The following is a 19,538-nucleotide window of genomic DNA, read 5'->3' on the forward strand; positions in this document are numbered from 1 at the left end:
TCTGTTTATCCTACATACTGTACTTACGTGTATTTTACTGAAAATGTCCTGCATTCGAGGCAGCTAAATTGAAGACACTTGTTTTGGAACCTCTATCTCTTCAAAAGCCTTGTGCAATCTATTACGTCAAAGCAAAGAATCGTCCTGATATGGCTCTGCGTAGTCGGCTGGACGTTAAGCAACAAATAAACAAACAAACAAACAAAGCAAAGAAACGTCACTCTAAAAGTGTGGCGTGACGTGTTAGTTCTAAAGATTCATCGAGGATAATCAGCGAGCGCAATTTGTGTTTCTATAATGACGTTTGTCTCGGTGACTTTGGCATCATAAGCAGTGAAAAAACAGGTCCCTGCCAGACTTGCTCGACTTGACCTCATTTACCTGATATACACACATGTGATTTGAACGATTATTATCTCACGGGTGTCTCTCTCACGTATGTAGGATAAATAGCATTAACTTCCGTTTGATGCTTAGACATTGAAGTACAGACCCTGGTAACAGGGGGAGGTAACTCTCAAAACAAAACAAAGTCTTGTTGTCAAGACCAGGGTAGTTACATCCCCTCAACAGCAGCCCACACATGCGCTGGACATACTACCGGTATAATCATTCCCACTGAAACACCACCTTCAAAACATTAAAAACGTTTGCAGGGTAGGTAGGGAGGGTATTTACTATGTGAGTTGGGTAAGTATATTAATTAAATGAACTTTTTTAAAAAAAATTTTGATTAAATAACATATTCTTACGCCAACTCACATATAGCAGATTGCTACTTAAGGTGGCGGGAAACTCACTTAATTTCTGGTAAGAATCCGGCCTGCTACAACCATGGTAAGCAACTACTACCATCCTGGCGGGTACTAGAGATATCCCGCAGACAGTAGTTTAACAAAGACGTCTTAAGACATCCAAAACACCGCTGTTACGGCTGGAATTTATGTGTGCATGTCTGTATGTTTACTCCTATCAGAAATTGTGCGTGCTTCTCTCTGTTTACTATATAACTATTCTTCACACACACACACACAACACTCCAACCAGGCACAAAGACAAGAACACGGTTACAGCCCTTTGCCCATGTACCTCTATTGAAACAATCAATAACACAACATAAACATATTATTTCCCATTCATTCTACAAATCACTCTCACTCAACAAGGAAGTTCTATTTCTGTTAACATACAGAAAACTAGCTGCACAGAAATACACACATGTTACTTTCTCGTGTAGTCTATAACTCACGTGCACCCACGTAGTACTTCAAGCTTTGTTCTGTGAGAGCCCTGTCTGTCTCACTACACACGAAGTCATTGTCTCAAGCAATACTTCTGTCAATATTCATTTCTGTTACACACAGATCAAAAAAGTCACGGACGCTCTACGTCTCGTGTTCCTTTACTTGGGGAACGTATCTCCGCACAGCTATCTCGCTGGTTACTTTTCCCAGTCGTACTCACACATTCAGTGGCACGTACTGATCCACCCCACCCACGCAAACTGTCTTCGCGTGGTGGAATGGGACGGGGTCCCCGTTCTACAGCGCTTCACGCTGACTCCCTCCTGCGCTCCCACAGCTCACGGCTCGGGACGTAAGGGTGGAACCTCCCGTCACGTATCCCCACTCCGCGACCCCTCTCGGCCCGGGATGCTAAAATACACAAGTTTAAACTACCATAAGTCTCCATACTTGAATAAACTTTTCTGACATTCTTTATCACTACCGTCAACTAACTTATGCGGTTACAGTATATACACCCGCTTACTCATAAGCGACTTCATTCCCGAAAAACATGTAAACATTCCCTTTTCCACAATGGCTGACAACCGCGCACGCTTTTCAGCTAATTCACACATGACTCTCCCGGTCATTTCTCAAGTCAATATTTCCGAGCAAAATAATATCTCCGAGCAAAATATCAATTCAATAAATACCTGTAAACACAGCAGTTGAATCCACCGATTCAATACCGCGGCACGAGTCGAACGACCTCTAGCGCCCGGTGAGAAACTTTACCCAGTAAGAGACCCGTCTTCTCTTGTCGATGGTCTGCAAAGCTCTGCCTGTCCTACGGTCTATAACACGCGACCTCAGTTAATACTCTTCTCTGATTGGTCACATCTCACACGTGACATCACTGCACTGTACGGACAATATTTCACCGTACGGTGCCTACTCAAAGTTCGTGGCCCATGAAACTTTGTACACCTGCGTCACATAACTCCAATATACATTATGTGCAAATCCGTTTGTCACAACCGCTCTGAATCCGTCGGAGATTCTGCCTAATCGCAGAACCGCCAAAGAAACGGCCCAAGCTCTGGCCTCATGAGTTCGAGGAGAACGCAGAGGAAGGGCTGAACGTCCCCCCCTCCCTCCCCCCCCTCCCCGTTTGACTGCCACCACTCATAAGCTTGTTAAATGAGTGTGGAAGCCCATCTAGCCAGCGCTGTTTTTGCAATATATTTGCTTCTATCCGTGTTAAACGAAAAGAACATAAGTTTCTGGTCTGGCGGAGCAATGCGAGACGAGTATGTTCGAAGTACTCGAACCAGGCAGTTCGCAATATCTGTGTCACTGTCACAAGCAGCTGTAATTATTTCGTATTATATGCAATCATTGCAAGCGCCTGTTCTTTGTGCTGTCGTTTACCTGCCAGGTGAGACGACTAGCACTCGTAGTTTTCGTGCGGCACGGTTTTCTCTAAATTTTAGTGAAACGGGTGTATCTCAGGTGTGCTGTTGTGAGCAGTAAATTCAGTTGTGTGTCAGTTTTATTCATTCTTGCCGTAGCCGTTTACAGGGCTAGTAGTCTGCGTTCCAGACTGGAATCCGTTCTTCATTTGAACGTTACTTTTGCTTTCATAGAGCAAAAGGGAGCTGTCTTCATTTGACAGGGGAATTTCGTGTATGCTTTCATGCAACCAGGATGTGGTGCGTAATTCTTTTCTATTGTTTTCGGTGTAGTTTAGGCTGTTTGCGTGGTACATGTTTGTTGTTTCGTGTCTGTGCGTTTCTTATATGTTCAGGCTAGTCAGTCAGGTATTTCGTTTAAAGAAGGTTAGTTTTATTAGTATTGTTAGTTATGTTAGTTATCAATTTTGAATATGGTCTGTGCATTATGATAACTTGTGTATGTAAAAAGACGGAAAGCTATTTTCGTGTTACATGTTTGCATAACTTCTGCCAATTATTAAACATGTAATGAATTGGTAGAACGTTCATAACATATGAAGTATTTGTGCGAGTGTGTGAGAGTCATAGAGGCTTTGTCCATTCTTTCCTGCATTGGGTTTGATATATGGGAACGGATAAGCGATGTGAGTTAACCATGGACTAAGAGCAATGCTAACCATTTCAGGTTGCGGTTTTCTTGCCGAGGAGTGATGGAGATGATCCGCCAGCCCAGTCAAGCTAAGCCATTCTACTGTTGAGGGCTGCTATGGACTTGCTTTGCATGGAACTCGTTCTACAGCTGAGGGCTGCTATGGACTCTCTTCGCCAGGGACTCATTCTGCGCTCGTGACGTCATTCGTCTTCGGGGCATCTAAACCCAGGATCTCGCTTCACTTCAAGTCACTGTCAGACCTGCTGGACGGTAACTCTTCCGCTAAATCCGTCCCCTAAAAATAACTCATGCAGGAAGTGTAATTTCAGTGTATGATGGAGTGATAGCAAGAGGGTGTGGTTGCGAGGTAGAGATTTGATGTGAGTGAATGAGAGTAATCAGAGTGTAAACGTTAATTATCTTTGGCAAGGGATTGGGGTTATTTGATGTGTAAATGTGAGTTTTGCGTGTTTTGTTTTGTTCAAGAAACGTATAAACTTCATTTATTGTGTTTTGTACCTTTTTACAGTTTGAGAGAGAGAAAATTCTGTGAGTTTGTGGATGACAGACTGCGCATATGTGTGTGTGCATATGTGTGTGTGACAGTCACCATGTGACAGAATAGAGCTAAATGGCTGAATAGAAATGACCGGGGACGGCTGATCTGTTTTTTGAATTTCGCGATAAACGACAAACAAAAACGCAGAGTAACATAGCTATCTCTTTCAAAAGTGAAATCTTGCGCGAGACCCGAAAAAACATGGACTTGGCTGCCCCTTCACGGGGAAGTGAGCAAAAAAGGCATGACAACCACGCAAGATGATTGGCCACCTCCAAAGAAAGGGAAAGGTAGGGGATTAACCCCATTTATCCCACACCACCGGTTCAAGAACTCTGCCAAGTATAGTAAAGGGAGGGAACGCGAAGCTTTCATCCCTGTCCACTCTAGTTCCATGGCGTTTGTCACGATTTCAGAGACACGTTTGAGAAAGAAACTCTTTGTTGGGCGGCTTTCTCAAATTGCAACGTAATGCGCCTGTATACGGCATTGCGGGGAAAAGTTTTGGTTAAAAATCACAAGATGCACGTGGAAAGTGCCAGCATGAAAACCGTGCAGTTATCGGGTGATTCTTCGCTCACGGTTTAGAACACGTGTTTCAAGCATACTATACGGTTGTATGGTAGGCGACCATTGATTGATCAGGGAGATCACTTGTCCTAGGATAAGCGACTGCTGATTGGTCAGGGAGATCACATGGTCTTTCTTCCCAGTCCTTCTGTCTTTCTTTTTCTACATGCTTTTGCAGACAGAGGTATCACACACACTCTGGCACACTGACGGACTGAGTGAGTCTTTGCTACAGTAGAACTCCCCCTTAGCGACCCCCCTGTTTACGACCACCCCCTTTTTACGACCAATTTTGCTACCACGGATGCATTCTACTATATAATGAACCCCCAGTGAACGACTCACCCCAAAACGCGACTTACGACCAAGCTTTTGGGGATGAATTACGACTTTCGCGCATTTGTAGTCGAGCAGACGAAAACAATACATGGTGGCTCTTGTTCCTCGAACTATCGCGAGACGAAAAAAAAGTAAATCTCGCGCACGATAGAATCCGCAGCGACTTCCTTAGGAGTCGGGAAGACGCAAATCCTGTGTATCGTCAAGGATAATGACTCAAAACACGACTTAAGACTGAGCTTTTTGGGATGATTTACGACTTTTGCGCATATTTCGAGCAGACGAAAACACAACATGGCGGCTCTCGCTCCTCCAACTATCGCAAGAAGAAATAAAAACGAAATGTCGCGCGCGCGAGATCCTGATACATCCGGGTTTTTTTCTGCACGCTATCTTGTCACGACGACTGTCTTGTTGACAAACGAAGATTCGCGAAAGAAAAAGAAAAGCGCCGACTCTTGAGTAGAGAGCTAATAAAGTAATCGCTAATCGAGCGAAGTGGCAATCCGCGGCGACTTCCTTGGGAGTCGGGAATAGGAAAATCCTGTGTGTCGTCAAAGATAATGACTCGGTGTTATCTAGATGGTGTGAAAGGATAGCGAAGCGAAAGTACGCAAAGAGAGGAGCCTGTACGAAGACCTGAACGATCGTGGTCAAGTTTATAGCGATGCAAGGCGACGAATCATTCATATGAGTGGAAAGATGATTCGGGAGAAAAGTCATTATGCTTTATATCGAGTTAGGACATTCGGATTTTACTGGTTGCGCAACAATGTCAAATGTGCTTCACTCAGCGGGGAGCGAGCATTACGCCATGAGTAAATTTTCTTTGAAATTTGAGTTCAAGTTGTTCTGCTGTAATGTGTTTGGGTGTGTGTGTGTGTGTGTGTGTGTGTGTGTGTGTGTGTGTGTGTGTGTGTGTGTGTGTGTGTGTGTGTGTGTGTGTGTGTGTGTTTTGATATGACAGTAAACTGCAACTGTGTGTTTGTGTGTAAACATGACAGTACATACACTGCAACCAAATTCATGACCGACCGGCCAAAAACTCAAACCCTCTTTTTAGGACCCCCCCCCCCCCCTTTTTACGACCTAATTTTCAAGGTTTTTCCAAAGTCGTAAACAGGGGGTTCTACTGTACTGGTGAACGAGCTCTACTTGTCCTAAAACAATAAGGTCAAACTACTACAACTTATAACTAAAAGGAAAAAAACTGTCCTGTAAAAATGACATTAAATCAACGGTGTCAGAAAAAGAGAGATAAAAGAAATCCTCAAATTCCTGAGGATACAGGCACCCCATGAAAGCAGCCACGAGCATACTCACAGAGGCACACATGCTAGTGCAGATACTTTGCAAAAATATGAATTGAAAACCTGCATATGTGGTAATTTCTTTTTTGTGTGTGTGGCTTTATTGAATACTTCAGGCAGTGACTTTTCCCTGTCCAGTTTTCTCTTTCGTCTCTCTTACCCCTCGCTTACCCACCCCCCACCCCCTTACCCTCCACTCCCTTTACCCAGCCCTGACAGCACAAATTTGTAATCTGCAAGGCAGAGTACACATTTTCTAAAAGGAAGACTACTCCTCTTCAATTATATCCAGAGATCTTCCAGCTGTCTCCACCATAAGCCAAGTGGTCGAGTCTTATACCCCCTTTCCACACAAGTTCTAGGTCCCATTCCCGTACCAACCAAGGAACGGTGCGGGCACGGGAGGGATCGGGACAGAACCGCAATGAACGTAACTGATCGTTAACGGAACTGCTTTGAACGGTAGGGTCGGTAGGGACGGCTGAGTTTGGGCTGCATGTTCAAATATTTAGCCGTTCCACTCCTGACCAAAATGAATGGTAATGGAACCTCAACCCATCGGTAACGGAACGCTTGGATCGTTTAAGGAACTTAAAAACAACGGTAACGCAACGGTAGCGCTCTCACACACTGAGTTGTCATACCCGCATTCCACACATCCGTTCTAGGTCCCGTTCCCTTACCGACCAAGGACGGCTGCCACTATGGTCAGACGCTGCTGAAAGATGCCAAAAAACGGCCGTTTGTGCAGCGTTCCATTGTTGTGGCAGCATTCCTTGGTTGGTACGGGAACGGGACAAAGAACGGTCATGTGGAATGGGGGTATAACTTTTGACACCGACAAACTGAAGAATGAACAGATCTATGAGGTAACCGTCTCAATGGTCCAGGCTCAGGAAACAAAGAGTATATATGGCCTGGGGCGATTGTAGCTTCCCTTCTTCGTGTCCGATAAACAAGGACCATAAATAGTAGAGCATAGTGCAATTTCATGTTGGCATCTTCTCCACTGAAAGCTATAACCCAAAGACTAAAGACCAAAGTGCTTTACCCCACTTCTGACCTCAATCACCCCCCTTCTGCTAGGTACACGTGCACTCAAGTTAACCTCTGCTTTGACCTGTGTGCCAGGAGTCAGATGAGAGAGAGAGAGAGAGAGAGAGAGAGAGAGAGCGAGAGAGAGAGAGACACACACACATAGACAGAGACAGACATAGAAAGACAGAAGCGGAGAGACTCAGAGGGAGACACAGACAAAGACATACATACAGAGAGAGAGAGAGAGAGAGAGAGAGAGAGAGAGAGAGAGAGAGAGAGAGAGAGAGAGAGAGAGAGAGAGAGAGAGAGAGAGAGAGAGAGAGAAATGTAACTGATCTCGTGAGAACGGTAACAAAACGAGACATGTCACCTCTCCGAATGCATTCCAATAGATGACCGCTCCTGCGGCCATCAATAATCTTAGACTGATTGCGGTAAGTTTTCTAACTATGTATACACCTTTGAAATATAGTCAAGATTTAACTAATTGTTTTGTGGAAGACTGGGATGGTGACATTAGGATGATGCTGTATGTATGTGTGTTATGTAAGTGTGTGATTGCATAGCACTATGTATTGCATGTGCCTTCTTACAAAATTAATAACAGTGTGTGTGAATGAGTGTATGTGCGCCTTGAGTCGCCTGTTGGTGAGATATGTGCGCGTTATAAATATTCGTATTATTATTATTATTATTATTATTATTACAGTTGAACCCTCTTTTTAGACTGACCCTCCCCTTTAAGACCCTGTTTTGTCAGACTTATTGCTCATAACCTCTGTCAATTTACCCCCATTTTAAGAATCCCTCCTTTTTACATTTAATCAAGTAATGACTAAATGTTTTAACATCAAGACGGGGAATCGAGACGAGGGTCGTGGTGTATGTGTGTATGTGTGTGTGTGTGTGCCTGTGTGTGTGTGTGTGTGTGTGTGTGTCTGTGTGTGTGTGTGTAGAGCGATTCAGAGTAAACTACTGGACCAATCTTTATGAAATTTTACATGAGAGTTCCTGGGTATGATATCCCCAGACATTTTTTTTCATTTTTTTGATAAATGCCTTTGATGACGTCATATCCAGCTTTTTGTAAAAGTTGAGGCGGCACTGTCACACCCTCATTGTTCAATCAAATTGATTGAAATTTTGGAAAAGCAATCTTCGATGAAGGCCGGACTTTGGTATTGCATTTCAGCTTGGAGGCTTAAAAATTAATTAATGAGTTGGCTCATTAAAGTTGTCATTAAAATCGATATTTCGCAAACAGATTTAAAATTGAGTGCATTATATTCTTCATCAAATTTTGAATCTAAAAATATGTACATATGTCATGTTTACTCTTAAAATGTGATCACAATTAACAACAAGAAGAGCAAACGCTCGATCGAGTCACTTTCGCAGTTCTGAATATTATATGAGGCATCAGATGGACAGGAAGAAATTGCTATTCACAACACAATGCATACCTGAAGAATTCAAGACATACCTGTGACCTTGAAAAAGGTCAAAGGTCACCAAAGCAGACGTCAAAGTGTAGAGGTCACTGGGAGTCACGTTCACATAAAATTTGAGCCCGGTCACTTTTATAGTTTCCGAGAAAAGCCCAACGTTAAGTTGTGTGTTGCCGAACAGAAAAGGCTAGTTATCTCCCTTGTTTTTCTGATAACGTTCGTAAAAGGCTACAGATGTAAATACTTTGATGTAAAGAATAATCCTACAAAGTTTCAATCACATCCGATGAACTTTGTCAAAGATATAAAATGTCTAATTTTTCCTTTGACGCTGACCTGTGACCTTGAAAAAGGTCAAAGGTCAACGAAACCATCGTTAAAGTGTAGAGGTCATTGGAGGTCACGACTAAACAAAATATGAGCCCGATCGCTTTGATAGTTTCCGAGAAAAGTCCAACGTTAAGGTGGTGTCTACGGACGGCCGGCCGGACGGCCGGCCGGCCGGACGGCCGGCCGGCCGGCCGGACAGACTAACACTGACCGATTACATAGAGTCACTTTTTCTCAAGTGACTCAAAAATAGGTTAATTAGTACTTCGATAATTATTCAAGAAATTGATCCAAAAATGATTTCATCTGATTCCTAATCATTTCCTGATTCCAAAAACATATAAATATAACATTTTGTATTCAAAACAAGCTCAGACAGTTAAAAAGAATACATAAAAGCGCGCTTCCCTGCTTACCGCAGTTCGCTATTCTTGCATGTCTGTTTACTTCGTGCTGCACGCAAAAATTGAGCGACTTCCTTGCCGCGTGGATTGACGAAGCTGTTTTGTCCTGGTGAAAACACTGCAGTGCGTGCAGTTATATTCTGTGGGTTCGACAGATTTACTAAATGTTGTAATTTCGCCTTGCAAAATTAAGACCTGATTTTCCAAATTTTGTTAAGATCTGATTTTCCAGATTCTTGGAGGTCTTAAAAGGGGGTTTCACTGTAGCAGAAAGAAGCAGCAAATACTGAACAGGTTTTATATGTCAAGAAAACAAACAATCAATTTTCTTCCAAAACAGTCAGTTTTCTTTGCCTGTCTTGTTTAAAGCCCCACTCCGCCTCACAGAATGAGTAAAGCTTTTCACACAAAAGTCATAGAAACCCGAAGAAACAAAGCATTTCACACAAAAGTCATAGAAACCCGAAGAAATAAAGCTTTTCACACAAAAGTCATAGAAACCAGAAGAAATAAAGCTTTTCACAAAAAAGTCGTAGAAACCCGAAGAAATACAGCTTTTCACACAAAAGTCATAGAAACCCGAAGAAACAAAGCTTTTCACACAAAAGTTATAGAAACCCGAAGAAACAAAGTTTTTCACACAAAAGTCATAGAAACCCGAAGAAACAAAGCTTTTCACACAAAAGTCATAGAAACCCGAAGAAACAAAGCTTTTCACACAAAAGTCATAGAAACCCGAAGAAACAAAGTTTTTCACACAAAAGTCATAGAAACCCGAAGAAACAAAGCTTTTCACACAAAAGTCATAGAAACCCGAAGAAACAAAGCTTTTCACACAAAAGTCATAGAAACCCGAAGAAACAAAGCTTTTCACACAAAAAGTCATAGAAACCAGACGAAACACATTTATATAAGGCCTTCAACACCATTTTATGACGCATACAGGTCTCTTGCGTGGCTTTCTTTCTTTCTTTATTTGGTGTTTAACGTCGTTTTTTTAACCATTCAAGGTTATATCGCGACGGTCTTGCGTGGCTAATTAGCACATATGTAAACCATACAGGCGCTTCAATAGTTTATTCTAGGCTACCGCAGTTGTTCGCGTATTGTGTGCAACTGCAATCAGTGACGTCAAGTCGACTCTAGTCAAATATTACCTTTGGCTTCGAAAAAACGGCAGCAATTTTCTAAATCTCAGTACAGCAGAAGGAATCTGGCGTTATTGTAGGAGTTTGGCAGGTGTAAAGGGGAACAACTCCATGTGGGGCATAGTCTCCCTCACGTATGTAGGATAAAATCTGTTCTACTGTATAGCCACTACATCTTATACGAGGTATGATCTAAACAAAATGATCAAATGTGATTTTCGCAGAGACCGTTTGGCGTATCTGGCCCAAATTACAGCAGTCATTAAAACTACTCTCCTCCAATATCGATGCAGAGTCACAAGTGTCTAAGCCAATCAGAAGAGGACTTAAGGTGGCCTTATTTGGGGTTGCTTTTCAGCTCTGATTTGACGGCTTTTTTGTAGGTCCTGGGTGCAGTGAAACTTGTTGGCAAAACGTCTGATGTTCAAAGAGGGTATGTTCAGCAATCTCAAGGGGTGTACTCAGGTCTGAAGACAGTGTGAGGCAAAAATAAGATCATTTGGTCTTTTAAGAATGGAGTTATGGCCCTTCTTTTGTGGAGACTGACATTTTCATGAAGAAGAAGGGCAGTGTGGGTTTCGCAGTTTGGTCGCTGACTGCCAAACTCGTGAATAAGTTTGGATAAAATGGTTTCTGCATAGTATGTGACAATGACTGTGCAGTTAGTAGCAATAAAAAGATCGACAGCAACGGGACCTTCGTGGTCGAAAAATATAGCGAATAGCCCTGTTTCTGCTTTAAAAACATCGCTTACAAATTTGATGCATCTCGTCGTTTTGGTCTAGACACGCTTTGTTTCTATGTTTTCTGGCACTAAAGTAGAAGGAAACCAAAGTCTCATAATCAGTGATTGCAGTAATAACAAATTTGGGTCTACTGGGTTCACAACGGTTGAGCAAATCGCGTGCGAGAGGACCCTGATGCTCCTTCCGTTCCCCTGTCAGCTAATGAGGCACCCATTTTGCGGCAAGCTTTTGAAGCGGAAGATCATTGAGTAGAACTCTCTGGATTGTTATATATGAAAGTTGATGTTTTGCTCTTTATACCCGCATGTACACATTTTAATCTTAGTTCTTAAAGTTTGACACAGCAGCTACATTATTCTCGTTTAAAGCACTCTTCCGCAGTCTTTTTGGCTTGTCAGAGTTATTCCCCTTTTCCCCAGTTTCAAATTCCCTTTTCTTTTGTCAGATTGTCGAATATGGAACAGATTTGATTTATGTAACATTCTTCAGCTTTGTTGACATTTTCGTTTTACCATTACCCAGCTACACTCTTCAAAGAAATGAAGATTTTCATGGTGCTTGACAAAAGACCCCGTTTTGAAGCACAACCCAAAAGTGACGTATTTTAAAACCTCGTCATTTATGACGTAGTAACCAAATGACGTTGTCTTTTGGAGGTATACCAGTTAAATGTTTGGCCTGTCAAATGATGATCAGTGGCCTGAGACTTGTATAATCGTGGTTTGATCATTTTGTTTGGATCATACCTCGTAAAAGCGCTTTGAACTTCGGATAAGGCGCTATATAAATAAAGAGAATAAAAAAATAAAAAATAAAAAGCAATCTGTTCTACTGTATTGCCACTACGTCTTATAAAAGCAATCTGTTCTACTGTATATCCACTACGTCTTATAAAAGCAATCTGTTCTACTGTATAGCCACTACGTCTTACAAAAGCAATCTGCTGAATATGGCAGGGGAATTATTGGCCTATTCACTTATAATTCAGTCGATCGTATGTTTCAACATAAACTGCCTTATCGATGTTACGTTTACAATGAGCTGCACACAAAGGCAGAATTTTTTTTCTCAGCGATGTACTGCTGTATACAAATCTTCACTTACCATAAACTATTTTGTCTACAAGCTTGCTCTCTCTGCTTTTTCTTCAAAAGACAAAATTCTCTTTTCATAGGTTTTGTCAACACTAACAGTAACACACCTAAAAGATGTTACTTTAACAATTAAAAGCTAGCATTTTTTCAGCAAGGCACATTGTATATTGAGGATGTTGCATTTGTTGTTTTAGTGTTAGAGAGGTTTGGTTAACCTTACCGTATGGCTCTGGTTCCGTCATGTGCCAGTACTGCGGTGTCTCTTCTGCGACATCAATCTCTATCTTGATGTCAGACAGAATTGCTGTGTCTCCTTCCTCCATGCTGCAGTGAGAAGCTTCTGCATGTACCTGTCTGGTCACTAATGAAGGCCTTGATGGTTCCCCACTGTTCATGGCGTTACTGTAGAAAAAGAACAAAAAATGTGGTACATGTACAGTGGAGTCCGGGTACAACGAATCTCAAGGGAGATACATTTTAGTTCGTTATATATCAGTAATTCGCTGCAGAGTTTTCAACCCTAAATGGCCTCAAGACAAGTTTTCCCACTCACCTTCAAATGATCGTCCCATCGATCTTTCCTTGGAGAGTACAATCTATTTTTATCTATGCCTATACAATTTTGCCAGGAAAGACTCTTTTGTCAATCGTGGGATCTTTAACGTGCACACCCCAATGTAGTGTACACAAAGGGACCTCGGTTTTTCGTCTCATCCGAAAGACTACCCCGCCATTCAGGCAGCATACGCCGATTTCGGGGGAAGCATGCTGGGTATTTTCGTGTTTCTATAACCCACCGAACTCTGACATGGATTACAGGATCTTTTCCGTGCGCACTTGGTCTTGTATTTGCGTTTACACACGAAGGGGGATAAGGCACTAGCAGGTCTGCACATAAGTTGACCTGGGAGATCGAAAAAATCTCCACCCTTAACCCACCAGGCAGCCGCGGCCGGGATTCGAACTCACGACTTTCCGATTAAGAGGCCGACGTCTTACCATCCCGCCACTGCGCCCGTCATTTTATATGTCAAGAAAACAATCAATTTTCTTCCAAAACAGTCAGTTTTCTTTGCCTGTCTTGTTTAAAGCCCCACTCCGCCTTACAGGAGGTTTACAGACTGAGTAAAGATTTTCACAAAAAAGTCATAGAAACCCGAAGAAACAAAGCTTTCCACACAAAAAGTCATAGAAACCGACTCTGGGTGGCCGAGTGGTAAACGCACTTGCCTCGGAAGCGAGAGGTTGCGAGTTCGACCCTGGGTCAAGGCGTTAGCAATTTTCTGCCCCCTTTCGAACCTAGGTGGTGGGTTCAAGTGCTAGTCTTTCGGATGAGACGAAAAACCGAGGTCCCTTCGTGTACACTACATTGGGGTGTGCACGTTAAAGATCCCACGATTGACAAAAGGGTCTTTCCTGGCAAAATTGTATAGGCATAGATAAAAATGTCCACCAAATACCCGTCGTAACCCGTGTGACTTGGAATAAAGGCTGTGAGAGGTGAATGCTCGCCCTAATAGGCTTGAGGTTTGCTGGCCGATGTGAATGCGTGATATATTGTGTAAAAAATTCCATCTCACACGGCAGAAATTAATATGTAAAACGCTTAGAGAACTTCAAGCGCTATATAAATCTCCCCATGGCCTTCAACACCATTTTATGCTGCATACAGGTCTCTTGCATGGCTAATTAGCACATATGTAAACCATACAGGCGCTTCAATAGTTTATTCTAGGCTACTGCAGTCGTTAGCGTATTGTGTGCAACTGCAATCAGTGACGTCAAGTCGGCTCTAGTCAAATATTACCTTTGGCTTCGAAAACACGGCAGCAATTTTCTAAATCTCAGTACAGCAGAAGGAATCTGGCGTTATTGTAGGAGTTTGGCATGTGGGGCATAGTCTCCCTCACGTATGTAGGATAAAATCTGTTGTACTGTATAGCCACTACGTCTTACACAAGGTATGATTCAAACAAAATGATCAAATGTGATTTTTGCAGAGACCGTTTGGCGTATCTGGCCCAAATTACAGCAGTCATTAGACCTACTCTCCTCCGATATCGATGCAGAGTCACAAGTGTCTAAGCCAATCAGAAGAGGACTTAAGGTGGCCTTATTTGATGTTGCTTTTCAGCTCTGATTTGACGGCTTTTTTGTAGGTCCTGGGTGCAGTGAAACTTGTTCGCAAAACGTCTGATGTTCAAGCGCTTAGAGAACTTCAAGCAAACCTCAAGCCTATTAGGGCGAGCATTCACCTCTCACAGCCTTTATTCCAAGTCACACGGGTATTTGGTGGACATTTTTATCTATGCCTATACAATTTTGCCTGGAAATCTCAAGGGGTGTACTCAGGTCTGAAGACAGTGTGAGGCAAAAATAAGATCATTTGGTCTTTTAGGAATGGAGTTACGGCCCTTCTTTCGTGGAGACTGACATTTTCATGAAGAAGAAGGGCAGTCTGGGTTTCGCAGTTTGGTCGCTGACTGCCAAACTCGTGAATAAGTTTGGGTAAAATGGTTTCTGCATAGTATGTGACAATGACTGTGCTGTTAGTAGCAATACAAAAATCGACAGCAACGGGACCTTCGTGGTCGAAAAATACAGCGAATAGCCCTGTTTCTGCTTTAAAAACGTCGCTTACAAATTTGATGCATCTCGTCATTTTGGTCTAGACACACTTTGTTTCTGTGTTTTCTGGCACTAAAGTAGAAGGAAACCAAAGTCTCATAATCAGTGATTGCAGTAATAACAAATTTGGGTCTACTGGGTTCACAACGGTTGAGCAGATCGCGTGCGAGAGGACCCTGATGCTCCTTCCGTTCCCCTGTCAACTAATGAGGCACCCATTTTGCGGCAAGCTTTTGAAGCGGAAGATCATTCATTGAGTAGAACTCTCTGGATTGTTCCATATGAAAGTTGATGTTTTGCTCTTTATACCCGCATGTACACTTTTTAATCTTAGTTCTAAAATGTTGACACAGCAGCTACATTATTTTCGTTTAAAGCACTCTTCGGAAATCTTTTTGGGTTGTCAGAGTTATTCCCCATTTCCCCAGTTTCAAATTCCCTTTTCTTTTGTCAGATTGTCGAATATGGAACAGCTTTGATTCATGTAAAATTCTTCAGCTTTGTAGACATTTTCGTTTTACCATTACCCAGCTACACTCTTCAAAGAAGTGAAGATTTTCATGGTGCTTGACAAAAGACCCGTTTTGAAGCACAACCCAAAAGTGACGTATTTTAAAACCTCGTCATTTATGACGTAGTAACCAAATAACGTTGTCTTCTGAAGGTATACCAGTTAAATGTTTGGCCTTTCAAATGATGATCAGTGGCCTGAGACTTGTATAATCAGGGTTTGATCATTTTGTTTGGACCATACCTCGTAAAAGCAATCTGTTCTACTGTAAAGCCACTACATCTTATAAAAGCAATCTGTTCTACTGTATATCCACTACGTCTTATAAAAGCAAACTGTTCTACTGTATAGCCACTACGTCTTACAAAAGCAATCTGTTTGCTGAATATGGCAGGGGAATTATTGGCCTATTCACTTATAATTCAGTCGATCGTATGTTTCAACATAAACTGCCTTATCGATGTTACGTTTACAATGACTTTTGACTTACTCCTGTAGACTCCCTGTGGAGCATAGGGCCGCAATCGATGTTACGTTTACAATGAGCTGCACACAAAGGCAGATTTTTTTCTCAGCGATGTACTGCTGTATACAAAGCTTCACTTACCGTAAACTATTTTGTCTACAAGCTTGCTCTCTCTGCTTTTTCTTTAAAAGACAAAATTACATTGGTTTTGTTAACACTAACAGTAACAGTAACACACCTAAAAGATGTCACTTTAACGACCGGCACGGTTGGCCTGGTGGTAAGGCGTCCGCCCCGTGATCAGGAGGTCGTGGGTTCGAACCCTGGCCGGGTCATACCTAAGACTTTAAAATTGGCAATCTAGTGGCTGCTCCGCCTGGCGTCTGGCATTATGGGGTTAGTGCTAGGACTGGTTGGTCCAGTGTCAGAATAATGTGACTGGGGGAGACATGAAGCCTGTGCTGCGACTTCTGTCTTGTGTGTGGCGCACGTTCTATGTCAAAGCAGCACCGCCCTGATATGGCCCTTCGTGGTCGGCTGGGCGTTAAGCAAACAAACAAACAAAGTCACTTTAAGTTTAACAATTAAAAGCTAGCATTTTTTCAGCAAGGCACATTGTATATTGAGGATGTTGCATTTGTTGTTTTAGTGTCAGGGGCAGACGAAAAAAAATTAAAAAAATTTGGGAAACTGATTCTATGACAATATCTAGGTTCAAATGGCACCAGATGGCACCATTTTGCTTCTTTAGGCCAAATAATTATTTGCTCCGGGGGGGGGAGGGGGCACATGCCCCCGGACCCCCCTAGCACATTCAGGCGCTTCGCGCCCATCACATTCACTTTCGATTCAAAGTGCACCCCCCCCCTTACAAAGCAACTGATCCGCACCTGAGTGTGTTCCAAACTGCCGTGCAGCAACAGTTTTTGTGTGTGTTACTTTATGTTTTTTCAGGGATGGGACTCTCTGCAGCAACAGTTTTTGTGTGTGTTACTTTATGTTTTTTCAGGGGTGGGACTCTCTTGTGATGAAAAGAGAGGAAATCACTTTTTTCTTGGGGGGTTCGATTTTTTTTTTAAATGGTAAATTAAAATCTGTGCAATCTGGTGCATTCTGAAAGTAAAATCGTACTTGTTTGGATCAGGTAAAAAAGACATTCTCCTCGCTCCTCCCCCCCCCCCCCCCAACAAAAAAAAACACCCACACACACAAAAACAAACAAACCCAAAACAACCTCAACCACACAAACAAACCACTTTCACACAACAAGGGTAACATTGTAATGGTGCATATTTACGTAATGAACCATGTATCCATAATCCAATACTGGCAATAGTATGATCTAAGTGACGCCCTAATGCATTGAAGCTCAAACTTACTGTTAGTTATCAGGAGTTTTCAGTCAGCACAATTTACTCTCAAGCCCAGTGTTCTGTTCCATCTTCACTTCTCTCCATATCATTCAGTCAACAAGTTATAGATACTGTGATGAATTCTCCAATAAGTTCTTTATCAACCTTCTCCCCTGTCCAATCCCATCTCCACTTGTTTTTCAAACTTTCATCCAATGTTAAATGTCTTTGCGGTGCGCCATTTTGTTTCGCAAACCGGAAAAGGCAAAGGCGAAGACTGTACCAAATACGATTCCGAACTGTTTGAGAAATAAATGCCGTTTGAGAACAAAATCGTTAAATATCATTTGACGCGGACAAATAGATTACTCCAGCGGAATTCGTAAGTTGTGTCCACGGAAATCCGCGGATTCGCGGAAGAGTCCCACCCCTGTCTTTTGTTATTATGTTCGGGGGCATGCCCCCCCCCCTCCCCGGAAAAATGTTTGCTCCAAAGAAGCAAAATGGTGCCATCTGGTGCCATTTGAACTTGGAAATGGTCATAGAATCAGCTTTCCCAATTCACAATTTCCACTTTTACATTTAGTCAAGTTTTGACTAAATGTTTTAACGTAGAGGGGGGAATCGAGACGAGGGTCGTGGTGTATGTGCGTGCGTGCGTGTGTGTGTGTCAGTGAGTGTGTCTCTGTGTGTGTGTAGAGCGATTCAGACTAAACTACTGGACGGATCTTTATGAAATTTGACATGAGAGTTCCTGGGTATGAAATCCCCATACCTTTTTTTCATTTTTTTGATAAATGTCTTTGATGACGTCATATCCGGCTTTTCGTGAAAGTTGAGGCTGCACTGTCACGCTCTCATTTTTCAACCAAATTCAGTGGTTGAAATTTTGGTCAAGTAATCTTCGACGAAGCCCGGATTTCGGTATTGCATTTCAGCTTGGTGGCTTAAAAATTAATTAATGACTTTGGTCATTAAAAATCTGAAAATTGTAAAAAAAAAATTAAAATTTATAAAACGATCCAAATTTACGTTCATATTATTCTCCATCATTTTCTGATTCCAAAAACATATAAATATGTTATATTTGGATTAAAAACAAGCTCTGAAAATTAAATATATAAAAATTATTATCAAAATTAAATTGTCGAAATCAATTTAAAAACACTTTCATCTTATTCCTTGTCGGTTCCTGATTCCAAAAACATATAGATATGATATGTTTGGATTAAAAACACGCTCAGAAAGTTAAAACAAAGAGAGGTACAGAAAAGCGTGCTATCCTTCTTAGCGCAACTACTACCCCGCTCTTCTTGTCAATTTCACTGCCTTTGCCATGCGCGGTGGACTGACGATGCTTCGAGTATACGGTCTTGCTGAAAAATGGCATTGCGTTCAGTTTCATTCTGTGAGTTCGACAGTTACTTGACTAAATCATAGACCTATATTATCTAAATATAGGTCCCTGACTAAATGTTGTATTTTCGCCTTACGCGACTTGTTGTTTGTTTTATGTTAGCACTGATTGAACTGTGCGCCCCGATGATGTGTTTTGTTACATTTAGTCAAGTCAAAATAATTTCATTTTATTCTTCGTCATTTTCTGATTCCAAAAACATATACATATGTTATATTTGGATTACAAACAAGCTCTGAAAATTAAAAATAAGAAAATTATGATTAAAATTAATTGTTCGAAATCGATTTAGAAACAATTTCCTCTTATTCCTTGTCGGTCCCTGATTCCAAAAACATATATAGATATGAAATGTGTGGATTAAAAACAAACTCAGTAAGCTTAAAAGAATAGACATACAGAAAAGCATGTTATCCTGCTCAGCGCGACCACTACCGCACTATTCTGCATGGCTTGTCGATTTCACTGCCTTTGCCACGAGCGGTGGACTGACGAAACTACGAGTATGTGGTCTCGGTGAAAAAAAGCAGTGCGTTTAGTTAAGTTTCATTCTGTGAGTTCGACAGCTTCATAAATGTTGTTATTTCGCCTTACGAGACTTGTTACTCAGTTTGTGGTTGAAAATAAACTTGTTGACTTGACTTAAAATTGTGTGTCTGGGTTTTGAAAACAAATACAGATCAATAGATTGTGGCATCACATGATCTGTCTTTGTTGTCCAAACATTTCTTGTAGTCCTGGGTAGTCCGGGGTAGTTCGGGGTAGTCCGGGGTAGTCCGGGGCAGTCCGGGTCACAAAGTGACCCGACCCGTTTGCACGCCCCAAATCACTGCTCATTAGTAGCAA

The 19,538-nt window shown here is 42.0% G+C and overlaps 1 protein-coding gene across 4 annotated transcripts in view; it reads right to left on the reverse strand.

Moving 5' to 3' along the window:
• Window positions 1-17,702, reverse strand: part of LOC138949637 (zinc finger protein 665-like) — a 52,925-nt gene extending 35,223 nt beyond the window's left edge. For 3 of the 4 annotated variants that reach the window (XR_011450376.1, XR_011450374.1, XR_011450375.1), the window contains exons 1-2: window positions 17,303-17,702; window positions 12,539-12,720 (exon numbers count right to left, since the gene is read on the reverse strand). Coding sequence is in view for 1 of the 4 variants with exons in the window: in XM_070321428.1 (XP_070177529.1) it covers window positions 12,539-12,713 (175 nt within the window). In the remaining 3 variants the exon portion in view is untranslated. The remainder of the gene's footprint in view (window positions 1-12,538; window positions 12,721-17,302) is intronic. The other variant, XM_070321428.1, reaches the window with a different exon arrangement.
• Window positions 17,703-19,538: the final 1,836 nt, after the last annotated feature.

This window comes from Littorina saxatilis, linkage group LG16 (assembly GCF_037325665.1).
Source record: "Littorina saxatilis isolate snail1 linkage group LG16, US_GU_Lsax_2.0, whole genome shotgun sequence".
NCBI lineage: Eukaryota > Metazoa > Mollusca > Gastropoda > Littorinimorpha > Littorinidae > Littorina > Littorina saxatilis.